Source organism: Malurus melanocephalus, unplaced genomic scaffold (assembly GCF_030028575.1).
Source record: "Malurus melanocephalus ecotype Western Australia unplaced genomic scaffold, MMel_1.1 scaffold_65, whole genome shotgun sequence".
Classification (NCBI taxonomy): Eukaryota; Metazoa; Chordata; class Aves; order Passeriformes; family Maluridae; genus Malurus; species Malurus melanocephalus.
In genome coordinates this window covers 108049-130073 of record NW_026623297.1, presented here as the reverse complement: position 1 = coordinate 130073, position 22025 = coordinate 108049, and the positions used below count along the sequence as shown (strand labels likewise).

Genomic DNA, 22025 nt, shown 5'->3' with positions numbered 1-22025 from the left:
CGTTTTTATAGGTGAGCCAAAGCACCCAGTCCATGTCCCAAGAGGTATTGACATCCACGTGTAATTAGAAACAGAAACGATGTTACTGCAAACAACAGTGTTCCAAAGACATYATGTTTCTATATTTACCTGTCCAAACCCAGTCCTTCAGGAGCTGAGGAATGTAATTTAATTGASACTCCTTTTCTTCCTCCAGAGCATTAATTTATCATGTAATTTTGTGGCTAGTTTGAAGCACAGGTTCATGTTCAGTCAAACTCTTTTGCTTAATTAATATTGTCTAAATTTGATCTTGGATCAAAGAGAACGCACTGTATATAAAACAAGAGAAATAACACTTCCTYGTCCTGGAGACTTCTCATATAAACTCTTCTAGTTTCACAGTGGGTTAGGGTCCAATTCCAAATGACAAAAGCAAAAAGCTAAAATATTTCTAATGTGAAAACACCACAGAGGACCAAGTTTCATTATTATTTACTGTTATTTCATTGTAACAAACAAGATCTGGCAGCTTTCTCCTGCTATTAGCTAGCATATACTCCTGAGGGTCCGTGGGGGTCATCCAAGTGGTGATTCTGTTCCTTTTTTGTTGAGAGAGATTCCAGAAGATATTATTGAGAGATTACTCACCTGTTGGATCAGTTTTTCACTTTGTGTCTTGTCAGCACTCCARTGTGTCCACGGAATTTTTAAAGGGTAGACTGGGAGTTACTGCAGGACCTGAGATGCAGTTTGGTGTCACCATTTCTCCCAGTGCAGCTGACATCAGAGTGGCAGTGCCCAGTTTGTAACTGAAACTGGAGCAGTGTGTGAATTCCCACCTCAAAGGCAGAGTTAACAATTACATGATGTGTAGATCTTCCCTTCAACTCCTACATCTGTTGTAAGAGTGTCTCTATGTCACTATTTGAAAGTCACAATGTCAATAGGAACTGCAATGCCCAGTGGACAACTAATTGTGTAAAAAAGATTTACAGATGAAGCACTCGAAAGAAGATTGTTTTTTAAGTGTCTTTGAAACAATTTTGTATTAAATACATGGACATATTATTACTTGTGCACTGCATCTACTGCAGGTACTGTGCTAATTCAAATACAGGTACCGCTAACTTTAGTGAAGGCCACACAGCTCCTTTTGGGGTTGCTCACAGTCAGATAGAGACAGAAAGAAAGAGAGAATTCCTGCTGGTTTTCAGTGTATTGTCATCAGAAGAAGGAGGCAGTCTTGTAACTTTTAAACCTGGTTTTAAGTTATGGTTATGGCAAATCTTGGACCACCCCAGCTTTAAATTTTATAAACATTTCATTTTGCTTTATGGTTATAATGTTTAGAATTTGTTACTGGTGCTAGTAGCTGCAGATCTACTTATTTATGTCGTGCTCCTGCGTTTACATTTCACTCTATCAGTTAAACTTAAACCAGTTCACACAATATGTCAGAAGTATTTAGTGTTAGAGTTCTTAGATTTACAGGCTCTATGATTTCATTACAATTGCTCTGCATCTGCAGCAGCTGTAGCAAATCAGACTATGGCTCATAGACTTCACATAGCAACTCACAATTAATTTGTACTTCTTTTAATGGGCTTCTTTACTGTACATAAAGCATGCGTGTGTACACAGCAACCTTTATTTTCTCCCCTTTTAAAAAAACTCACCATCTTCCTCTTTAGGAAAGAATAATTATAGAGATTCTACACTGGCAATCAAATACTCTTTACCTATAGGCATGTTTTCAGGCATTTTTTTTTTCTTATCTTCCAACATTTACTTAACTGGGGATTTTACTACTGAAACAAACTGAGGTTTGACAGAGATCTGTTGTCTTTGCATTATTAAACAGAAAACAAGCCGTAAACCCACCTTGTTTACTCTTCAGAGACCCTTGTACTGTATTACATGAGGGCTCCATAGCCCTGGGCCTTTCTGTTTGCACTGCTCTAAGACTGAATCCTAATATTTGAACATCTGTGTTGCCATCCTTCTACCTACTGTTCAAAACTGCAYAGGAAAAAGTCTTCCAAAACACCCCTCGAGGCAAGACTGTGTGCCTATTAAATTGAAAAGATGCTGAGGTATAGAGCTTGACTGCCTTGCCCGAGGCCATGCATTTCTCTTGGGCTGAAATTGCGTGTACCTTTCCACCACTCGCCTCGCTACAAAACTTGTTGTGTGAGGGTGTAAGGACTGCAATCCTCACACAGCAATTTGAGAATTATAAAGAGAGGATTCACCCTGCGAGAACAAAAACTTAGGGGGGGAAAAATCAATCTCCTGCATGTACACATAGGTGAATTTTCCTTTTCTGCTCTTAGGTTTCTTTCCAGTGAAGAGCAAGCAGCAGCTCCAGCTTCTGCTCCTGTGCCTTTCCTCTGCAGGCAGGCAAGGAGCCTGAGGCACCCACACAGCCCACCCTGCTTGAGAATCAGATTTCAGACAGAAAAGCTTTGTCCTTGGGCACAAATATGAAAATCAGCTTGTTTGGGTATTTCTGACTCCTCCGGAGCTCCAGCCCTGGGTCACGTTGTGCTTGTGGGGAGTTGTGTAATGGTTGGGATGTGTGGGGTTAGAAATGCAAGTGAGCACATGTGAGCTCAGGTTGGTGGGGGAATTGCCCTCGTTTGTATGGGTGAATTTGTTTGAACAGACYTGCTGCACCCTTTGTCTTATCTAAACACAAAGCAAAGCCCATCGTTTTTARCAACTTCCTTGTGCCTTCCYTCCTCCARTTCCCCTTTCCCTGGCTGGAAAATRAAAGCAGAACTTAATTGTTGGGAAATTTTTGAATTTGCCACACTAACCTTATGGTACCATCTCAGGATAACTGAGGTATACCTATCCAGGCCAGGAAAATTAATAAATRACATCTGACAGTACCTTGGAGAGGAGTTCTGGAGAGAGGCAAGATTTGAGACTTTGCACTAATATTTGCTTTACTCACAGAACATGGTTCTAGCTTTCTTAGTGCGAACTCACATTTGGATTTTTATGTCCTTTTTGAAAATACATATAAATTAGAAGAAATGTTAAATTTTCCACTACAGGATCCTTCAAAGATAAARTTCCATTTGGACTACCTCAGAATCAGAAAAGTTTGCATTTTGTAGACTTATGATGAGAGAGAATGAGTCTTTGAGAAATGTCTTAATTGCATGTTTGTGGGGTGCTTTTGGTTTTCTTTTTTTCCTTAGGAAAAATGCAAATATCTCCACAAGAACTCACAGAATCAAAACCAAGGGAGAGTCCTCACTAACCTTAACAGGCACCAGATCATGCTGCTTTACAGCAGATCTTAATGGCCAAAGGCAGAACATTTTTCTGCCTCAGTGCTACAGAAAGGTGCCAGTAATAACAATCCCATCGGGTGGATATAAACCCATCCTCGCTGAGTCTGTGCTGGGAGGCAGAGCCTGCATTGCCTTCTCCACCGACAAAATCTCAAATACTCGTGCTGAGCTACTGCCAGACAGCTGGCACATCAGCATAAAATCCACTGCAACCTGCAATTGTGTGCACGAAATGGAGCAAAGAGCTGTGTGATCCGGCTCCTGCTCCCCTGGTTCAAGTGCTGCTGGCGCAGTTTCCAGCTGGTTCAAAGCCAGCCCAGGTATGTGAACGTGACCTTCTCCTGGAGAGCTGTCAGGTAGACATGACCTGCTCCCTGCTCCTGATTATGCAGCAGMCTCCAGGAGTCCTTGGGCACTCTGATGATTTACCTCTGTCCTTTCACCAAAGCTGCATTTTTTTTTCTCTGTCCTAGTAGTTCATATATTTTATTCTTCTTGAAGAGATCTGTCTTCTCCCATCCATGTATCCTGCTATTACCTTTATTAGCATTTCATTATATTATTGTTCTGGGTTCTTTTCAGTTTGCTGGCATACAGACATGTCTTATTAATTCTTTYTCTCCAGATATTATCATCTCTGGTTGACTACCAATTTTTTTTAGTGCATTATTGTCAAATGCATATATTAGTTTTCATKTTCCTTTCTTTGTGATTCTTTTTTCTGTAAAAAACAATGAGACRTATAAAGACTTAACAAGACTTTAATTCTTCATCCTATTAAAAAAGTGCAATTGTTAATGTCTAAAATGTACCTTGCACAATCCTAAATGATTTTATGCATGAGATCTTAATTACAGAGAATGTTATTTCTTAATTAATGTATTCCAGACATCTGTAGGTTTGATTTCTAAAAATCTAGTTCTTGCCATGGGTATATTTTTAACTTACACATGCAAGAAAGAGATGAAGTTTTCTGGTACTTGTTAGCAGTGTAAGAGGTAGCTCCCTGGCACTTTTAAATCTGATGCTGTTAATCATCACAGTGCCATGATCAGGCTTATATATATATATATATATATATAATTTAATACTGCCCAATACTACAGGCATCTAGTCAGAGATATAATTTTATTGAAATATATAGATGACCTAAGATTCAAGACTTACGGACATTTAAAATGTAAAGGGGAGAAGCTACTGTATAAAAGCATATTGGGGGGGGGGGGGGGGGAGGAAAAAAAAAAAAAGAAGAAATAAAAAGCAGATAATTTTTCTTTAAAGTGAGAAAGTATATACAACTAAAATCTTTTTACYCTGATCCACTTAGGAGCATGCTGTTTAATGACGYCAAGTGATAATGTACTTAAATGGTTAATGCAAGGCTTGATCCTCCTCTAAAACTGAGCTGGGAACAAAAGCTGAAATGACTTTTTGAAAGGGAGGGACAGAAGGAATTCTGACCCTTCTCCTGGCGCTTTACAACGTGAAACCACAAAGCAATTGAGGAATCGGTGCACGGCACGTGGATTAAAACGCTTCCTAGAAGCAGCCAGCACTGCACATTGCCTAAACCCTCCCTGAACTTTCTCCGTGAATACAGCAGCCTGACAGCCCGGCTTCCCGCTGGGTGGATCCTGCAACTCCAGGAGGGAATGGCACTTCTTGTTTTTAATTAGCAAAGGTGAAAGGTGAATTAAAAGTAGCTGTTTGGCAAGTCTGAGCAAGGGGCTGAGTTCTGAAGAGCACCAAGGAGGAGGGTGCTTTCTCTTTTTTTTCCTGGATTTTTTTTTTTTTTTTTTTTTTTTTTTTTTTTTTTTTTTTCCCTGCCTCCTTCTCTGAATGAATTGCCTTGCAGGAGGGACTGAAAATACAGCTTCTTCCTGAATCCACTGGCAGAGTTACTAAAGACAGCTCAAGACACAACACTGCAGAGTAACGCCTTGGAATGTCCTCGCACTTTATAAACAATTGTCCTAGGGAGGGAATATTTTTACATGACATTTGCACAGCTTGACAAATGGCTAGCTGAGGCTGTGTGCTGCTCTGATGGACGCTGAATTTCCCACAGAGTTACCCCACAAACTGACCAAAGAGACAGAGATATAACTGCACTGGCAAAGTAGAAGTGGAAGTTGGAGTCTTAAAAACACCCCACCAAAACAACAAACAAACAGCAGCACTTCAGTGAAGAGAGCAAGAAAATTCTCTTGGGCAGGATGGCATCTGCCCAGGACCTTCTAATCCTGGCACTCTATGGCTTGTTACTAGAGTTACCGGCTGGATGTCACACAGCAGATACGAGGCAACCAAGGTTACGTCTGTCACATAAAGGTAGGTCAGTGTGTCAGCTTTTTAAAGACTTTATGCTAATGCAAGTTCATTGGCTTCACTGAATGTATTGCACCGGGAGGAAATGATGGTCCTTTGATAAGAGTAAAATGTTGGTGTTCAGAAATCTTGTGAATTGTTTCCTTGTATTAAACTGCATCCTAGATTAAGTTTACTGCATTCTGGAAGACTTGAGGTACTTGCAGTGATGATTTKAGACTACGGAAATATTCCTCTACCTGAAAGTGTGTTAGATTTGCATGTCATTCTCTCTTACTCTGCATGTTCTAAGAAGGCTGTCAGGTCTCTTAAGAGGGAAAGAAATGGAGAAGATAAGCTGAAATTATTGCTGAATAAATGTGCACCTTGAACAATTAAATGTCTGTTTCACTTTTAGAATTCTRTCTTTCTGCAAATATAGCTAAGGCAAAAAGACTGAATTCCTGTGCAACCATATGATTCATTTTCTAAACTAGCAAGTGTCATCACACTATAATTAAAATGAGTAACTGCCAGTGTAAGTCTGCTTGCAGTTTAACTGAGTTACCCAAAGAAAAAATGTTATTTCTTTTCTGACATATTTATGTGGAAAACTTATAACATGTGATTTAGACTCTTCCCTGTGATTTGGGTTTAATCCTGCATATATATGTAAATACCTGTGCACAGCCATGGCATTTCAGTTCTCTGCAACAGGACATAYATTTGTAGATTATATACTTACATAGGTAAGACAGATAATAATTGCAGTAGGAGAAAAAAATGTAAGTGTGCAAGAAAAGCTGATGATTGCCAAAATGTTTTGGTATTACCTTTTATGCATAGATGAAAAGAAAATACCTTTTTGCTGACAKAGTTGGGAATGAGCAAATTCCAATTTACTCAAGAACATTTCAATRCAAGTGATAACTAAGCTGCATCAGTGTGAAGTACATTAGAATAGCTATTTTAAGAATGGCTAAGATTTAAGAATTAGCAGCAGCGAGAGCTCTATGTGTCTACAGCTTTACTCCAAACAAGGTTTAGTTGTGTTTTATATAGCAAGCTAAATTACCAATTATGAGGAAGGGAGAAGCTGAATAGGATAATTGGTCTGAATGTCTTGCTAGGAAGCTATAAGAAATAGGGTTTGCATTTATATGGCAGTGAAATGTTTTAGAGAAAGTATTTGTCATGAAAAGCTGTCTTGTAAGTAAACAATTAATTGCTTTAAATGAAATAAATTATATGACCCCTTTTACTATATAAACCACTTTTCTTTCAACCTGTGGTTTCAGAGCACAGTAAGAATGAGTGCCAARTGCTGATTGTATAATTCTTTCACATCTCTTGCTGTTGAAAATGTGCATTTGAACATTGATTTATTTCTAGATGTAACTACTAGGGCTATAATKATTGTTGATATTTGTTTGCTTGTGATGGGGTAAGGGAGATGAGGAAAGCACAGTGAGTGAGACAAATAGAGCCAGTGTTGTGTTGGTTCAGGACCTGGGCTTAGCTGGCAGTTTTGGCAAGCTCCCCATTGTGGTGCTGGGACTATTAAYTGCTTCTTTGCTCATTTGTAGCAGTAATTGCTTTCTGATGGCTGGAACCAGGGTACATTTCACCATTTCATTGCCTACTACTTCTCTTTTCAGCAGTGAGCCAGGAATTTACCATAACACATCATAACTCTGATGTCTTCAAACAGATCTTAAAACTTCCATTTCTCACAGAGGGCCAAACCTTCCCAGCCTGGTGGCAGCTCCCTCAGATCCAATGACACAGAAATATCTGTCCTCATAAATTCCCTACCACAGTCACCCACATCACCATCTTATATTTCACCCTGTACAATTCTCTGTCACATTTTTYTCACTCAGGAAATGTGACTGATTTTACAGGCAGTGTTGCAGTCAGGGATTGCCTGACCACATATCCCCAGCCAAGGGTTGGAAGTGGCATACCTGCCTGCCACCCTGGGAACAGCTACACCAAAAGAATGTCGCGACCACGCATGAAGACAATGAGCAAATGTCGCTGCTGTCCTCCCAAATCAAACAGGAACAGCAGGAGGGTCCCTCATCTTAATTGCCTTTGCTCCAGAGAAAGGCTGCTGCGGCTACCAGAGCTGTGGGGTGGTTACAAAGAGTGCTCACTCACTCTCTGTACAAAGTTGCTTCAGCCTGTCCTGTGAGTTGTTGTTGTGGTACAGAGGACGAAGCCCAAATGTGTAAATTTTCAATGTGGAGGAACTGTAACCTCAGTTAAAAATTTCCCTGCAAAGACCAAAGCAGGCCTGCTCCCTGCCTCCCTTTGAACTGTGGATGTTGGTGCCTCATTGGGATTCCAAGCAAGACAGGCCAGTGTCAGTTGGAAAGTTAAAAGCTACTGTGTTGAATATGATAAGGTTAGGACATCAGATTTGTTTTTGTTACAGAAACATATTTAAAACCAGTCCATTTTAAAATCTTGTTTCCTYAAAGAGTCAAGAGAAGGCTTCAACAAATTAGAGATTCCTTTGATTTTTATAAATTCACAAATGATCCCTTTAAATMGCTTTAAAAGTGGTGCTCAGTGAAAGCAAAGTAGTGATCTGACAGGGGATGGGAACCTTTTGCTCTCACAGCAAATCAGACCTTCACCTGCAGCCTCCAAACCCACAGCAACGAGATCAGGTCCTAACCCGTGCAGAGAGGTCGCCTGATGGATAGGAATACCACAATCCCCCTGCCAATTAAGGGATGGATTGAGCAACCCCTGTTTGACTCCACGGCCATTTACTCTGCTTCAGTGGGAGTTAATGAAAGTCCTGCTTTCATGAACCACCGTTAAATCTGTCAAGTCAATGCAAACTGTAATGGTGATTTTTGCTAAGGTAGATGATGGTCTTTATTCACAGTAAACCCAAATGTGGATTTCACTTTATGAGATGAGAATTGGTCCTGTAACYACCTAGCAGTCATTTTATGGTTCTAACTTCATTTTTCATAAGTTAATCACGGTTTATATCCAGAATTTGGAGGTGATTTCCTCAAACCATCATCTTGTGTCTATTAGAAAATTTATATTGCAATTAGTACCACTTGTGGTATTAGTGTTATGATTGCACTCAAGGTCAGTGCTTGAAGATGACTAACCAAGATCTGTGTACTCCAATAACTTCATGTTGATTTGTASAGATAAAAATGTGTTACAGCTTGCTTAATATTACAGAGAAATAGATTTCTACATTTTTAAGTTATAGGTTGACAACTTCATTTAAAAATCATTAGGTCACTTTACGTACAGTACAGACCCTGGCTAATGAGGTGTTAATGGAAGCCGAGCTTCAGCCCCTATTCTTTATAGGCTGCTGGTTAAATTCTTTCCCAGTATCCCACAGTTGGAGTTCTYGCAATGGGAAATATATAATTAAGGTGAAATCAGCACACACTGCGTGTTAAAAAGAAACTATTTACATTACAGATTGAAATGGATTGGGTTTCCAGAGGACAGGAGGGATGTATTTATATTAGCCTAGCAGAGCTACACTGGAAGCATGTGGGCCTTAAAGGCCCATGAAAGATGTAATTGTATAATTCAAGCATTATGYATGGTTTGCTTTGTATTTCTAATTGGTTTAGGATTTTTTTTTCTTTTCCTAGTTCATGAATATGGTAAAGAACAGAGGTAACACAGTATGAAAATGAGATGTTGAGCCTTTAGAGTGGTCTGTACAATTTTGTTGAAGCAGTGAGATCTGGTGCAGTTACACRCAGCAATTTGTACATTTTCAGGGATCTTTTTTCTGTTTTACCCGCTTCGTCCTCTTGAGTGACTTGAGGGATTTTGGTATTACCTGACCTCAGGCTGTGTAGTTACGCACTGGACACTGCTCTGGTCTGAAAAAGGTGTGGTTAAGAAGCAATTGTGCCTGTCTTACCCATTGAAATCTGTATTTTTTACCTGTTGKAACTGCTTGCAACTTTCTAGAGTCAAGCTGTGCCAGGCAGAAGGAGCAGACTGAACTCAGAAGGAAACCATGTGGGTTAAAAAATTTGTTCTCCAAGCACAAATGTTTCAARCACTAGCAGCAAACAGCTAAGGAAGGGAGAGCTGAAATATTGCAGACAAAAACTGATACTCTCCATGTTTATATTCAGATTTTAATATGGAAAGTGTGTAATATAAAACAKTTAATGCAGAAGAATTTAGGTTTGTTAGGGCTGACTAATCATCTTTGAAGGCTGCTGAGGTCTGTTACAGCAGAAAAAAATGTTTAATTGCCATTTGCAGAGACCAGAGTTTCAGCATGTCTGTTTTAACTTTCTTGGTAATTGTAATTTAGAATTTATTGTAATTAAGGGTTTCACCATACTCATCCATGATACCTTACTCTGTTCTCTAGCTAGAGGGCAGTAAAATATACTCTGAGGCTAACAACTACATTGAGTAACAAAATTGGAGAGTTTTTAGACTGGTATTTCTGAATTCTAAAGTAGATAAATATATTTAATGCAAGTATAGTATTTTCAGTTAGTAATCACCTGGCTGCATAAATAATGGCTTCTTAATGACTAGCCATATAACCCATAACTGAATCACAATTGATTCAATCTCATATGTGAAAATGTTTTCTGGTTCTAACATCTTTCACTGGATTTGAATAACTAGGAAAGACCAGTTTTCCTACCAAAGTAAATTCACATTCAATAATTTTTTTAATTCATGGTAGATATAAATCACCTTGAATTTTTACCAGTATAAGGACTTGACATGTGGTCTTTGCTTACCTATAATCCAGAGAAGTGTATGTATGAAAAAGATAGAGGATATTGTATATGTATACACACACATGCACACACAGACACACACATATATATATAAATATAATAAGTATATGTACTTGTGAAATAAGTATGTGTGTACATATGCATAACAGATTGAAGTTTTTGTTTCTTACATTGAATCAAAGAGCAGTATGATTCCAAGGGTTTAGGAACCAATGGCCTTTATTGTGGCTCCACATCTAAATGTGCTGGGGTATAGGGACTGATAACCAGAATTATGAGTGTTTGGAAAAAACACATGACAAATTATCTCTTAGAATTCTCGAGGCCMCATAGAATTCAATGTCAGCTTAGAAATACCTTAGGAAAAGATGCTCAAGTATCTATCTCTCTCTGGGCCACCTATGAGGCAGAGAGGAGAGCTTTTGCATCTCCCATTTGACAGGCAATGATTGTCTACCAACAGTTAGGACAAAATTTCCATTTATTATCCATCCATATCACAAGGGGTTACTGCTGGGAAGTTCAGGACGGCTTACAAGTCATCCTGGAGTGACTTGCTCCAGAGACAGGAATATTTTGGCAGGGAATTCATGGTAGTTCCTTTGATAACTGCATTTCCTTGACAAAGTATTGCTGTAGCAGAGCTCTGAAGYGATAAGTGCCACCACCGGGGATGCAAGAAGCCGACAGTTTGCTGCCTGACATCAATCACTTCCCTGCTCTTGCTTGAAAGAACTAAGTACCATCTGAAGGTGCAAGACCAGAATATCCTGCATGTTGCTGCTTCTCTGCAGCTAACTCCCTGCTTTCAAAGTGATAACACCATCTGCTATTTTAAACTCTTCATCAGATATCGCACTCATCATTATTTCACTGAAAGCAGGCATTATATTTTACTTAAATGAGAACAGGATTAATGCTATTTGCAGGATTTACAGGATGGTGTGCAAGGGTGAGCATCTGTGTCAGGCTTTTTGAGAAACTTTTGGTCAATAAATATTCTAAAAGTGTGCAATGGAAATATTACATATTATTAAAACTGCTTGCCTGTTTTTCTTCATGTAGCCAGGCAAATACGATGAAGTTACAGCATGCAGACAGTGYTAATTACAAAAATCATCATTTCTTGAAGAAATTCCTAGCCCGTAGGGATAAAGATAATAATCTTTTTCTTACAGGAAAAAAAAAGCCCTCTTAAGTATATTATTTGAAATGTTTTGTGCAGGTTAGTTAATGTTTGGCATTTATTTAAGTCAGAATTAAACATGAAAGAACATGTTGAAAAGGAATGAAAATATTGCATTATAAAAAWATCTGTAGTCTACTTTGCCCATCATTTCAAACTCCTGTTAAGAAAGGACTTAAAKGATTCTGAAGACACAATATTTGAGAAGTTTTTAAAATAAATGCCATATTTAAATTGGTAAAAAGTTTAAATTGTATCACCAAGATTCAGTTTGAGGAACTGAATCTACTGAGTTTACTGTATACATTGAAAGAAAGGAAACCGTCATGATTCTTCTCTCAGGGCACAGTTTTAGAATCAAATATTGCCAACCTATAGTTTCCCCACTTTTATCATCTCACATTGAAAAATTCCTTTTTCCCTTGATCTTGGTTCTTATCACCCTCAAGGCTACAAGTTCTTATTTTGGAAGAGAGATTTCTCCTTTTTAACAACTTCAATTGAAAGCTGACTTCAATGTGCTTCTCCTCTAAGCATCTTCTGTGAGTTTAAGCTATAAATTGATATACTTTCACTCCTGCTGCATCCCTTTGGCAAACGGTTTTGTAGCAGTCTAAAGAGTATTTTTTTTTTCCCTTTCAAAACAATGTAAAGCAGGAATGTATCATTATGTATTCAGTTTTTTCTTACCCTGTGATGATTTTCATGCCTATAATCACTCAAACAAAAGTATTTTGTGATCAATTTTGTTTGGTATTTTTTTTTTCCTTTTTTAAGGCACAATATTACAAACATAAAGAGTGGTTTCTCTGGTTTGTCTCAGGGTTTCTTGGTGACATTCTGATGCTGGACCTCTTGAAAGGATTCATAAATTGCAGCACATTACAATCAAGGATCCAAATACACTGTTTAGCTGCACTGCTCTTGGTGAATAATCTTGCTCTTGGATGTATAATCTTAGTGACGAATTTTTGTTCCTCTTCYAGTCTACTCATTTTACCTGCAATGYKCAGGACCTCCAGAATGTAATGGCATGTCAAAAGTTCCTTTTACAGTCTCTGCAAGTATGTACAGGAGGTCTGCAACCACAAAGTTGCCAAAGGGATGCCTGCCAAACATCTTGGTCCTGGCATGACACCCAGCCTGTGTGTGTAGCCAATAGCTGCAAAACTTGGGCCGCCTGTGTAGCTGAAAAATCATTTTTGTTGAAATAAAAGCTGAATCTCATCTTTAAATTATTTTTTACTAGTCTCAGGTGGAAGCAGAGAACTGGCAGTTGTTTATGTCATGTCTTGCTACCCTGTCTCGCTAGAGCACTTGGTGCACTTTATTGCCTCTTCTGTCAATCAGAATCTGCTCAAATCTTATTAAAAGTCAACAAGAGTCTTCCAGTTTCCRTGTAATGACCTAAGATTTGTTCCTGAATGCAGTGAAATGTTTCAGACTGAAACATCACTTGCCCTGTGGAAGTGCCAACCTTTTACATCATAAACTCCACAATAACAGAACCAGTTCCATCATTTTGTCTCCRCCTTCCATGGAGAAACACTGCCAGAACCCTTCCTGTAACTCACCTTCTGTAAATCTGTTTCTGACTGGCTGCTGGTACTTGGACCTCCACTATCAAGGAGTGGATTAAAAACTGGTTTTGAAAACTTCTACATGTTAAAAAGTCAGCACAAAGGAAATTCTGTAATGGTCCAATGGCAAGGACTAGTTTGCCATAGACATGTAGCATTCAAAAATTATGACATCATTCTTGGTTGAATTTTCATATTAGAAACCTAATTGTGAAGGACACTTTCCAGTTAAGGAAGATGATATGACAAACATTACTTGTCTGCTTTGTGTGATCTATTGCAATATAATTCAAAGGATCTTTATGAATATTTAATTTCAAAATACAGAAAAATAATTAAAAGCCACAAATTTCATTAATGAAAAATAAAAAAGTCTCCAAACTCAACCAAAAAATGTCTACTAGCCAAAAATGGGAGAAAGACAAAAATAACACTAAAAACTTCTCATATGTCTTTGGCCTGAGCAGAATATTCATTATTTATAAGAATTTAATGACAAGCAATATACAGCACTCTTCAGACTGTGATTTGGCAGGAACAGATAAGAAAAAAGTTGTTTATGATCCTTGTAAAATCACGTTGCTAGCATTTTTACTTATAAGTAAWGAAGAATTTCAGGTTTTAGGAGATTTGCTTGTTCAGCACTTGCAGTTTACATTCTCTTTTTATTTTTTTTTTAATCCCAAAAGATATGTTTACACACAAATATAAAATATTCTCAACCAGATCTTTCTAGTATGATGATGGGCAATTTTTGTTTTCCTCAAAATAATTCTCAAAACCAAGGGACCAGTGCTTGGAAGAYAGGCATTCACTGAAAGAAGATTTAACTCCCCTTAACATTGTTAATGTATCTGTTCTCTGCTTCTTCTGTGTTTATTTTCATCTAAAGGATTCCTGACTTCATACTGTGAAGCAATTGAGGCTTCTGTGGGGAGTSAAACAATGGGGTTTTTACTGTTGCTAAGTTCGCTTTATAAGCTTTTTCTTACRGCACATTTGTTTAATAGGCCTAGTAAAGTGCTGAATGCAGCTGTAAATATATCTTTTATTTGTTGATGTGCAATAAACATCACAAGGGTGTTGGTCTTTTCTTATTCTGATCTTCCTGACACTGATGAAAGGAAGTTGTACAAAATGAATGAACAGTGCCTTAAACTGATTGCAGAAAACAACAGTCCCCATATACCTAAGGGTTAGTACCTTGTTTCTCTTTTAACAGATGGTTTCTCCCAGCAGTGTTACTAAAACTTAATAATAGMAAAATAATAGGTTTCTTGATGTGCGGGAATTATTCCAGATAGCACTATTCACTGGGGTCATCACTGAAGGTCGTTTTTCATCCAGAAAGMTAAAGGTTAGCAAGTGTTGCCCAATTCTGTGAGCTCCTGCAACTCTTTATTTATGATTAAGCTAAGTGCTCTCCTGTGAGTGTGTGGTAAAAGCCAAGAGTAAAGGAAAATAAACCCGTTCCTTTATATATTAAATATTTCATCTCAGTTGATTGAGAATGGTATGATGCAAAGCTTGAAAATATGTGCTGTCTGCGAGCCCAGAAARACGTAAGCTGTCTTGGAGATCTTGTTCTCATTAATGCTGTTGTTGAAAAAATGTCTTGTCTTTACGTGCCTGTGTTTGCATGCACTAGGTCATTATTCTCTGCTTATCTTAGGCATGGCYATGTCCTCCTGCATATTTTCAGGTTGCACAAGCATCTGGGATAGTAGTAATTTCTAAACAYATTACTGAGAAGGTGTTGAAGTATTCAGCAGGTTCAGCACTTACTATAGCTCATAACCAGGCTGCAAACAGTCCCAAGCACTTTACTGATTCTGTAGTATTCCTTGTTGAGTGACTGCAGCTTCTGTGGGTTAACACTCAAGCATTGCAGTGGGTCATTTCATTTCTAGAAGACTTGAATTCTTGCAAATATAATGCTTCACATTTAGAAGACAAAGTTACAGTAGAGTGGTTCTCTCTCCAAGCTCTGAATACAGTCCTTAAATTCTGCTGCTAAATATATGAAACCTTTATTGCAAAAAACAGAAAAAAAATAATTAAAAAAGAGAACAGAGGCCTTGTTTCACTCTTACTAAATACAATAACAAGCCTCACATAAACTTTTGTGACTAAAAAGTTGACAGGATATTCCTTACTCCTGACTTTACTGTCTGAAAGAAGTGATTGGTTTGATTGTTTCACCTTGAAGTGTATTTCTGTCTTGAGTTTAGAGGGAGAATAACAGTCAGCTTAAACTAGAGTGCTCACATTTCCATAAAAAAGGTAAGATGGATTTGGGATGAATGTCTGATGATAGTTCTAGCATGTTACACACGCAAGGATAAAACCCCTTGGCTGAGAATGACTGCAGGGTTTACAAGCTGCAGCACTATTGCCTTGATAAAGTATGAGTGAAGAAATTATTGCTAAGTYGTGTGTCTTTGGTCTAATAATGGTCTGAAAGAAGAGGATGGAGGTGTAGTCATCTGAGCAGTGACCTGAGCAATGCAAGTTGCTCCCAGAGCTGCTGGGCACAGCCATCTCTGGGCCACAGGAATGACTGATGTGCTCTGCACCTGCTGGCATGCACAATATGCTGATTTAGATTAAGCATGGCATGCTTAGGTTAAGCAGCTTTCAGAACAGTTTAAACTAAATGGATGTACTATTGTGCTGAAATAGGTGAGCCACTCACAGCTGCCTGCCATAGCTCAGCTACTCCTTGGCTAAGAAGCAGTAAAAAACAGGTTTTGGATACAAGCTGTTATTTCCACTGCACACAAAGGGGTCTTAAAGACTGTATCCTAAAACTTTGGTTCTAAAAGTATTTGATTTTTGTGCGTGTGCTTTTAATTGCGCAAATTGCTTCATTGATTACAAGTTAAGTTGGGTTTTGTTTGCAAGATCAAAATCTAAGGCACAAATTCTTTGAGGTCATCTCTGCAGTGTTTGATTAAAAACAATCATGACAAAAGTTTTCCTATTTTGCCCATACTCCAGGCATTACAAAGCAACTTGAAACTGAAAATATTGATTCATTTGTATTAATTTTGCTTTCCATTTTATTCTATGGTTAAAAACTTATGGAAAATCTTGAGAATTACAACTTACTGCGCTCCTTTGTCATAAGGAAAATGGTATTTTCAGAAGATGCTTCTTTGAGKGTTTTATAGAGTGCTGTAATAAGTGTGGGTACATGTCATTTAGAATTGTGAAATAAATTTTACAAGTGCTATATGTAGTCTCTGTAATTTTCTTGACATGGAACAACCCCTTACTTTCTTAGGAAATGTAACAAATTATTTCACAATATCAGGTTAATGGATTATTATTTTTTGTGGTTTCACATTTACTGCTTTAATGTGTAATAGCACTAAAATCCTTGAGCTGTAAAATTAGATCTCTGGGCTGTTGAAAACTCCTCATACTCTTAATTTAAAAGTAAAACAAAACAAAAAACTTACAGCATGGAGATTTGAAAACAGTAATAACTAGTGTTTAYACATTCCTGTGAAACAGTTCCTGAAGTGTGCTGTGAATTTGATAGCAGCATAGAAATGCTTTACCTTGGGATTGCTGAAAGGTAACAGATGTATTGACATGAACTGATATCTGATACCATTGCCTGGGAGTGTTGCAGGATCCGTGGGGAATATCTSAGAGTGAAAGTTGTCGTGTCTTAGCATGTTTTATATTTTAAATGGTGCATACTATAAATTAACATGCAGAAAGTAAGTTCCTAATCTATGATGAAAAGATGCTTCAGAGTTTTGTTTTTTTTTTAATAAGTCATACATTATATGCAGGACTGTCACACTCCTTCAGCCTTGGGGTGGTTTGGCCTCTGCATTTAACTGTTCACAACATGGTGGTACATTTCTATAGGAGTCGATTTCTGTGCAAATTTTGTCTCAGTGGTTTTGCTTTGTAAGTGTTTGGTCCTTCAGTCTGTAAGGTGTGCTCTTGCCAGCCGTTGTAATTTTGATGGCAGAGGTTAGCTATTACAACTATTCAGCTGTTCAGAACCCACCTGAGCCCCATAATTATGGCTGCRAATGCATTACAGTAGCACAGGTGAGAATGTGTTTCTGAGGCATCTCGGAGTCCTGCAGTTGGTTTCACAGGGATTGTAACAATGCTCATACTCACTACAGGATTGTTTGCAGACTTTTAAAATGCATCTGAGAGCACTAGAGGATGGAGGTAGATCCTGAGAGCAGGTTCCATAATTGGATTTGAAAGCCTCCCTGATCTTAATGCTGTTGATTTGACRAGATTTGCGTTTAACCCATCCGTTCCTTACTTAAACCTGTTCTGATTTTTAACCCTCATAAAGACCTTACACCTGATGAAAATGTAGAAGATTAATCCAAATGAAGACCTCACAACTGCTGGCTGATGCCTAGCTTAGGTGGTGTAATCCAGAGAGCTGATACGATGCTTATAAAAGTTGTAGTACTCATAAAACTTGCCTTTAAACCAAATCTTTTTATATTTAAACTATTGTTTTGAAAGACAAGGCTTTTTTTATCTAATTGAAAGATTTTTTGGTTGGGTTTGTTGGACAAATAATGTGCTAATAATCTATTAGATTTGAGAAATATGGATTCATTTGAAATTTTATGAAAAACTTTCGGCAAGCTCCTGGGACGCTCCAGTTTTTAAGTCATGATAAATCTCATCATTTCCTTCCCAGTAAAATTATGCAGCCTACAAGTGAGAATAAAACTTTCTTCCAGCTACCCATTGTTTTGTCTCGTGAGACTGAAATGCCTTTGAGTAGCGTGACTCTGGCAATGAGAAATATGAACAAAGATATGCCTCAATAGCAGAACATCATCAAAGAAGATAAACTTGAAAAATGAAAGATGTATTCCACACTCCTAGATCCTTATATCACATATCCCTTGGTTTTTTCCTGTTCTTTCCTCTACTGAAGTAGTCTGAGATGTTATTTTCTTTAYTGACAATTTTTTTTAATATCGTCTCATCTTAAATCATTTATTTTTCTAAATTCATACTCACCCTTCCTCATCCATAATGTTTTCCTACTGCAGCACATAGAAGGGTATCCCAGCCTAAAGCCTCCCTTATCTCCCTCTCATGTAACTTCCAACAGTATTTCTTCAACTCTTTTTATTCATTAAATACTTCCTTGGCTCTCTGGGTGGGCCAAAGGTACCAGAGGGATGATTGTTTCTGCATGTGCTCGTTGATCAGTTAGTTTGCATGTGTTAATTGACCAGTTACATGCTAATTATATTAGCTGGATAATGATTTTGTTCTTTGTTAAGGGACTAATGGAGTATTTCTATTTCTTAGCTGCTGATTTTCAGGAAACTTGGAAAAGCTTGTTTTTTAGACTGCCCCTACTCCTCACTCTTTTCCCCACAAAATTTAAAATTGGTCAGGGGGATCTCAAGTGTCATAGGGAACATGGATTTTGTCATCAGTCTGGTGCTCCAGAACACCTGATTTTCTAAGGAAATTAGACTTGTTTGTATCACAAAACAATCAAATAATTTTTATTACGATAAATCATTCCTCTCTTTTGGTCCTTCCAAACTGGTAATTCTGTGGAGAAGTTCAGATAATTACTGACATTTTAATGGCAACACAATTTTCTTCTCCAATAGTTCCTATGGGAATTTCAGTCTCCTGTGTTGTAGGTAGCTGTTCCTAGAAAATTCAGATGATATCCAAGAATGATTCAGCCTGAAGCTATTTTCTTATTTCATGAGGTAAAGGCACTAAATCTGTGCACTTAAGGATTAAGAGAATWAAAATTAATAAAAACATGCGATTTTGTTCTGATGTTTTTTGTCTTTTAACAATAATTGGAGAAAGTGCAATAAATGAGTACKCAGAACATATTTTCTGTGCTACTGCTTGCTTTCAGACAGGTTAGAATTATTATTCTAGCTCTTCCCTCCAGGATTTTGACATGCTTTTATTCCCAGGGGACTCTTGTAGATGAACATACATGTGGAACTTTCTGGAGAGAGAATATTAAAACAAGAAGCCAAGGAATGAAGAAAGGTGCCAGATCAATATAGTGCTAAAGGAAAAGAACATCCGGAAAAAAAGACCACATAAGGTCTATGTGACTGAAAGATGAAAGAGTCCTCACTAGATAAACATTTGGACTGGAAGTTTTAAAGACCAGATTGCTGGGGTAGTGAGAAAGKGCTYCATCTACCCTAAAGCAAACCCACTRTATCAGTATCAGCAAGYTCTTACCAAAAGTCTTGTTAACATGAAAATTTCAAGAAAGAAAGTGATCAGGCTGGCATCTGAAAAGTGTGTAGATAAGTAAGATAAAAAAATTAAATCTRTGGGTATTTGAGCACATTCTACTTAAGGAGTAATAATTAAAAAGCATTATTTACTTTGTATCATCTTGGATGGTGTCATTCTCAGCTCTGAGTGATGAACTGGAAATAAATTGTTATATGCATTGCTAACAAGCARTTTTATTTATCAGTAACCTCTAAAGACTTTAAGTCTTGCATTTTATTTAAACTGCTTTGAGATAGTTAGATAAATGAACCTTTTTCCTTTTATTGATTGTGCTGCAAATGCATTCCAGAAATTCTAGTGTGCTGATGAAACTAAATTTTTCCTTAGGCTGCTGCCATTTATTCTTTTGTAATGTTTRTCCAGATACTGTTAATTAACTTCAATTTTGCAGATAGTTTAGGAATTTTAAAACAAGCCTTGTCCTATCTCAGTTGTCAGAAACAGCAATATACTTTGAAAGAGTAAATTGCCGCTGCCTTTCTTTTTTGCCTTTTTTTCTAAGCATGGAAGAATGGCAGAAGCAAGGGGCAGACTTCATGCTCCTCTTGGTGTAAAATGGTTGGATACCTATTTCCTTCTTCTAACCTTCTACTATATCAAAAAACCCAGAATTAAACTGACAACCRGGTTTGGTATCAAAAGAAATATTCTTCTATTCCAAATTTTTCGCCTTCGTGGTGCTGACACTACAATTTTAATTTAACAAAGTTCTGCTAAGGCAATCACTGGCAATGGGCTTTAACTGCCTTCCTTTGATGCTTTTTATTTACAACTGTTTTTCTGTGGTGTTGTTTGTTACAGCAAGTTGGAAATTTCTGTGCTCTGTAGCCTGTCCTGATGTCTGCAATGCCAGTAACTCCTGGGAGTCCTCCTAAACCAGGCACTTGTTTTGGGGTTACATTTAGTTTTGTGGAGCTGGATTTCAATACGAATTGGCAATGGCAATGAGAACAGAGACACCAAATTGTCAATCAACTGCAGAAGACATCAAAAACTCTGACTGGTGTGCATTTCCAACCAGTAGCAGTTGTAATGCTATTAACCTAGTTAGATAAAGAGAAACATCCACAAATTTTTGGGAAAATTGCCTATTAATTAAAGCATTTAATATGAGAATAGAAGACATTTGTTGGCAGTGAGGTTGTCTAACTTTCGGCTTCCAAAGCTGTCAACCTTTTTCAYAGATGAGCTTTACTTTTTTATTTACTCCTTTAAACTTCCATTGCAACCTGGAAAAAGTCTAAAGAATTCCAGTGACAATAAATTGTGTGTTAACTCTGAGACATGGACAACCAACAACTGAATTTGTATTTAAATGATTCAACTTCTGATCTGAGACAAATGTCTCAATCTGCAATAAATTCCTGGGTAAAGTTATATGGCTAAGTTACTGGACTGTATTTCTGATGTACTCTTCAGGCTATCCAGAGTTTAATAACAGATTAAACTTTCTTCTGTCCTTGGATAATGAAGAAAGAGAAAAAGACACAACTGAACAGAACAATAGATCATTCATGACTACTGAATAAGTGGCGTGGTTTTGTTTTCCCACACTGAGCATTTCTAAATTGAATATTCTTTTGTGTTTGGTGTTTGTGTTAAAAGCATAGATTCCCTTGGTTAAGGATTTTTAATGATGACTGATGATATAAGAATATGTGGGATTTGTTCTGAGTTGTTAAAATCAGTGCATAATGAATTCAAAAGTATCTAATGAATAATGCATTGTATTCTATGTAATTTTAAAATTAACTTGTYGCTCAGATGTTGATCAAATAGCTCTACAAAAATATTCTATAGAAAAAGGGGAAGAGAAAGGACAAGGCATTCCTTCTTGAATATACACCTTATTTGTATTAATTGTATTAATTAAAGCCAGCCTTGAACAATGTTTTAGCTGTATGTCACTTGAGGAAGCTCAAGTTTAGCAAATCCTCAGAACATGTGTTTGGGACTTCTGTGAACATATCCTCTGATGTTTTAGTGCTTCAGTTGGCTGAGTCTCTTGTGATCTTTTCCAAATTTTGAGGCAACTTGTGGTTTTAGGAGCTGAATTGGTTTTATTTTCACTGCATCYTCACTGCAAAATCAGGAGGGAACAAGTTCACATACCACAGCCCAAACTGGGTTTTTCACTTCATTTGCAGTGATCCTAACTTGGTTTCTTGTATGAATGAGAATCTAGGAAAAGCCCACATTAATGCTCTAGTGAAGATGTATGAGGTGTGATCTTTTAAAATTCTACTTCTTTCTTTCTGTTCATAGTTAATTATCTTGGAGGTGTTAGAAGTCTGCTGGTGAATTTGTGGTTATTAATCATATTCCAGTATAATATTCCATTTTGACTGATAAAATAATATGATTAAGGAATTGTTCTGGATTTTAATGAATCCACAATCTGTTTCTGGTTGTTTGTGATTCTCCATTTGAACTGTTCCTGTAGTGATTTGCTCTTAGGACTCTATGGACCTATAAGAGAAAAGGAATGTTCTGTGAGCAGCCTCTTAAAAAAATTCAGTGGTGCAGGATGAAAGGAAAAGGAGAAAGTACTTCCATTTTGTCTCCTCTCCATCCCCCTAAAAAAAAAAAA

The 22025-nt window shown here is 37.5% G+C and overlaps 1 protein-coding gene across 1 annotated transcript in view; it reads left to right on the top strand.

Moving 5' to 3' along the window:
* The first annotated feature begins 5126 nt into the window (after nucleotides 1–5126).
* Nucleotides 5127–22025, top strand: part of SEMA3E (semaphorin 3E) — a 124941-nt gene continuing 108042 nt past the window's right edge. Inside the window, exon 1 of the mRNA XM_057366414.1 lies at nucleotides 5127–5618. Coding sequence (XP_057222397.1) covers nucleotides 5504–5618 — 115 coding nt within the window. The 5' untranslated portion in view covers nucleotides 5127–5503. The remainder of the gene's footprint in view (nucleotides 5619–22025) is intronic.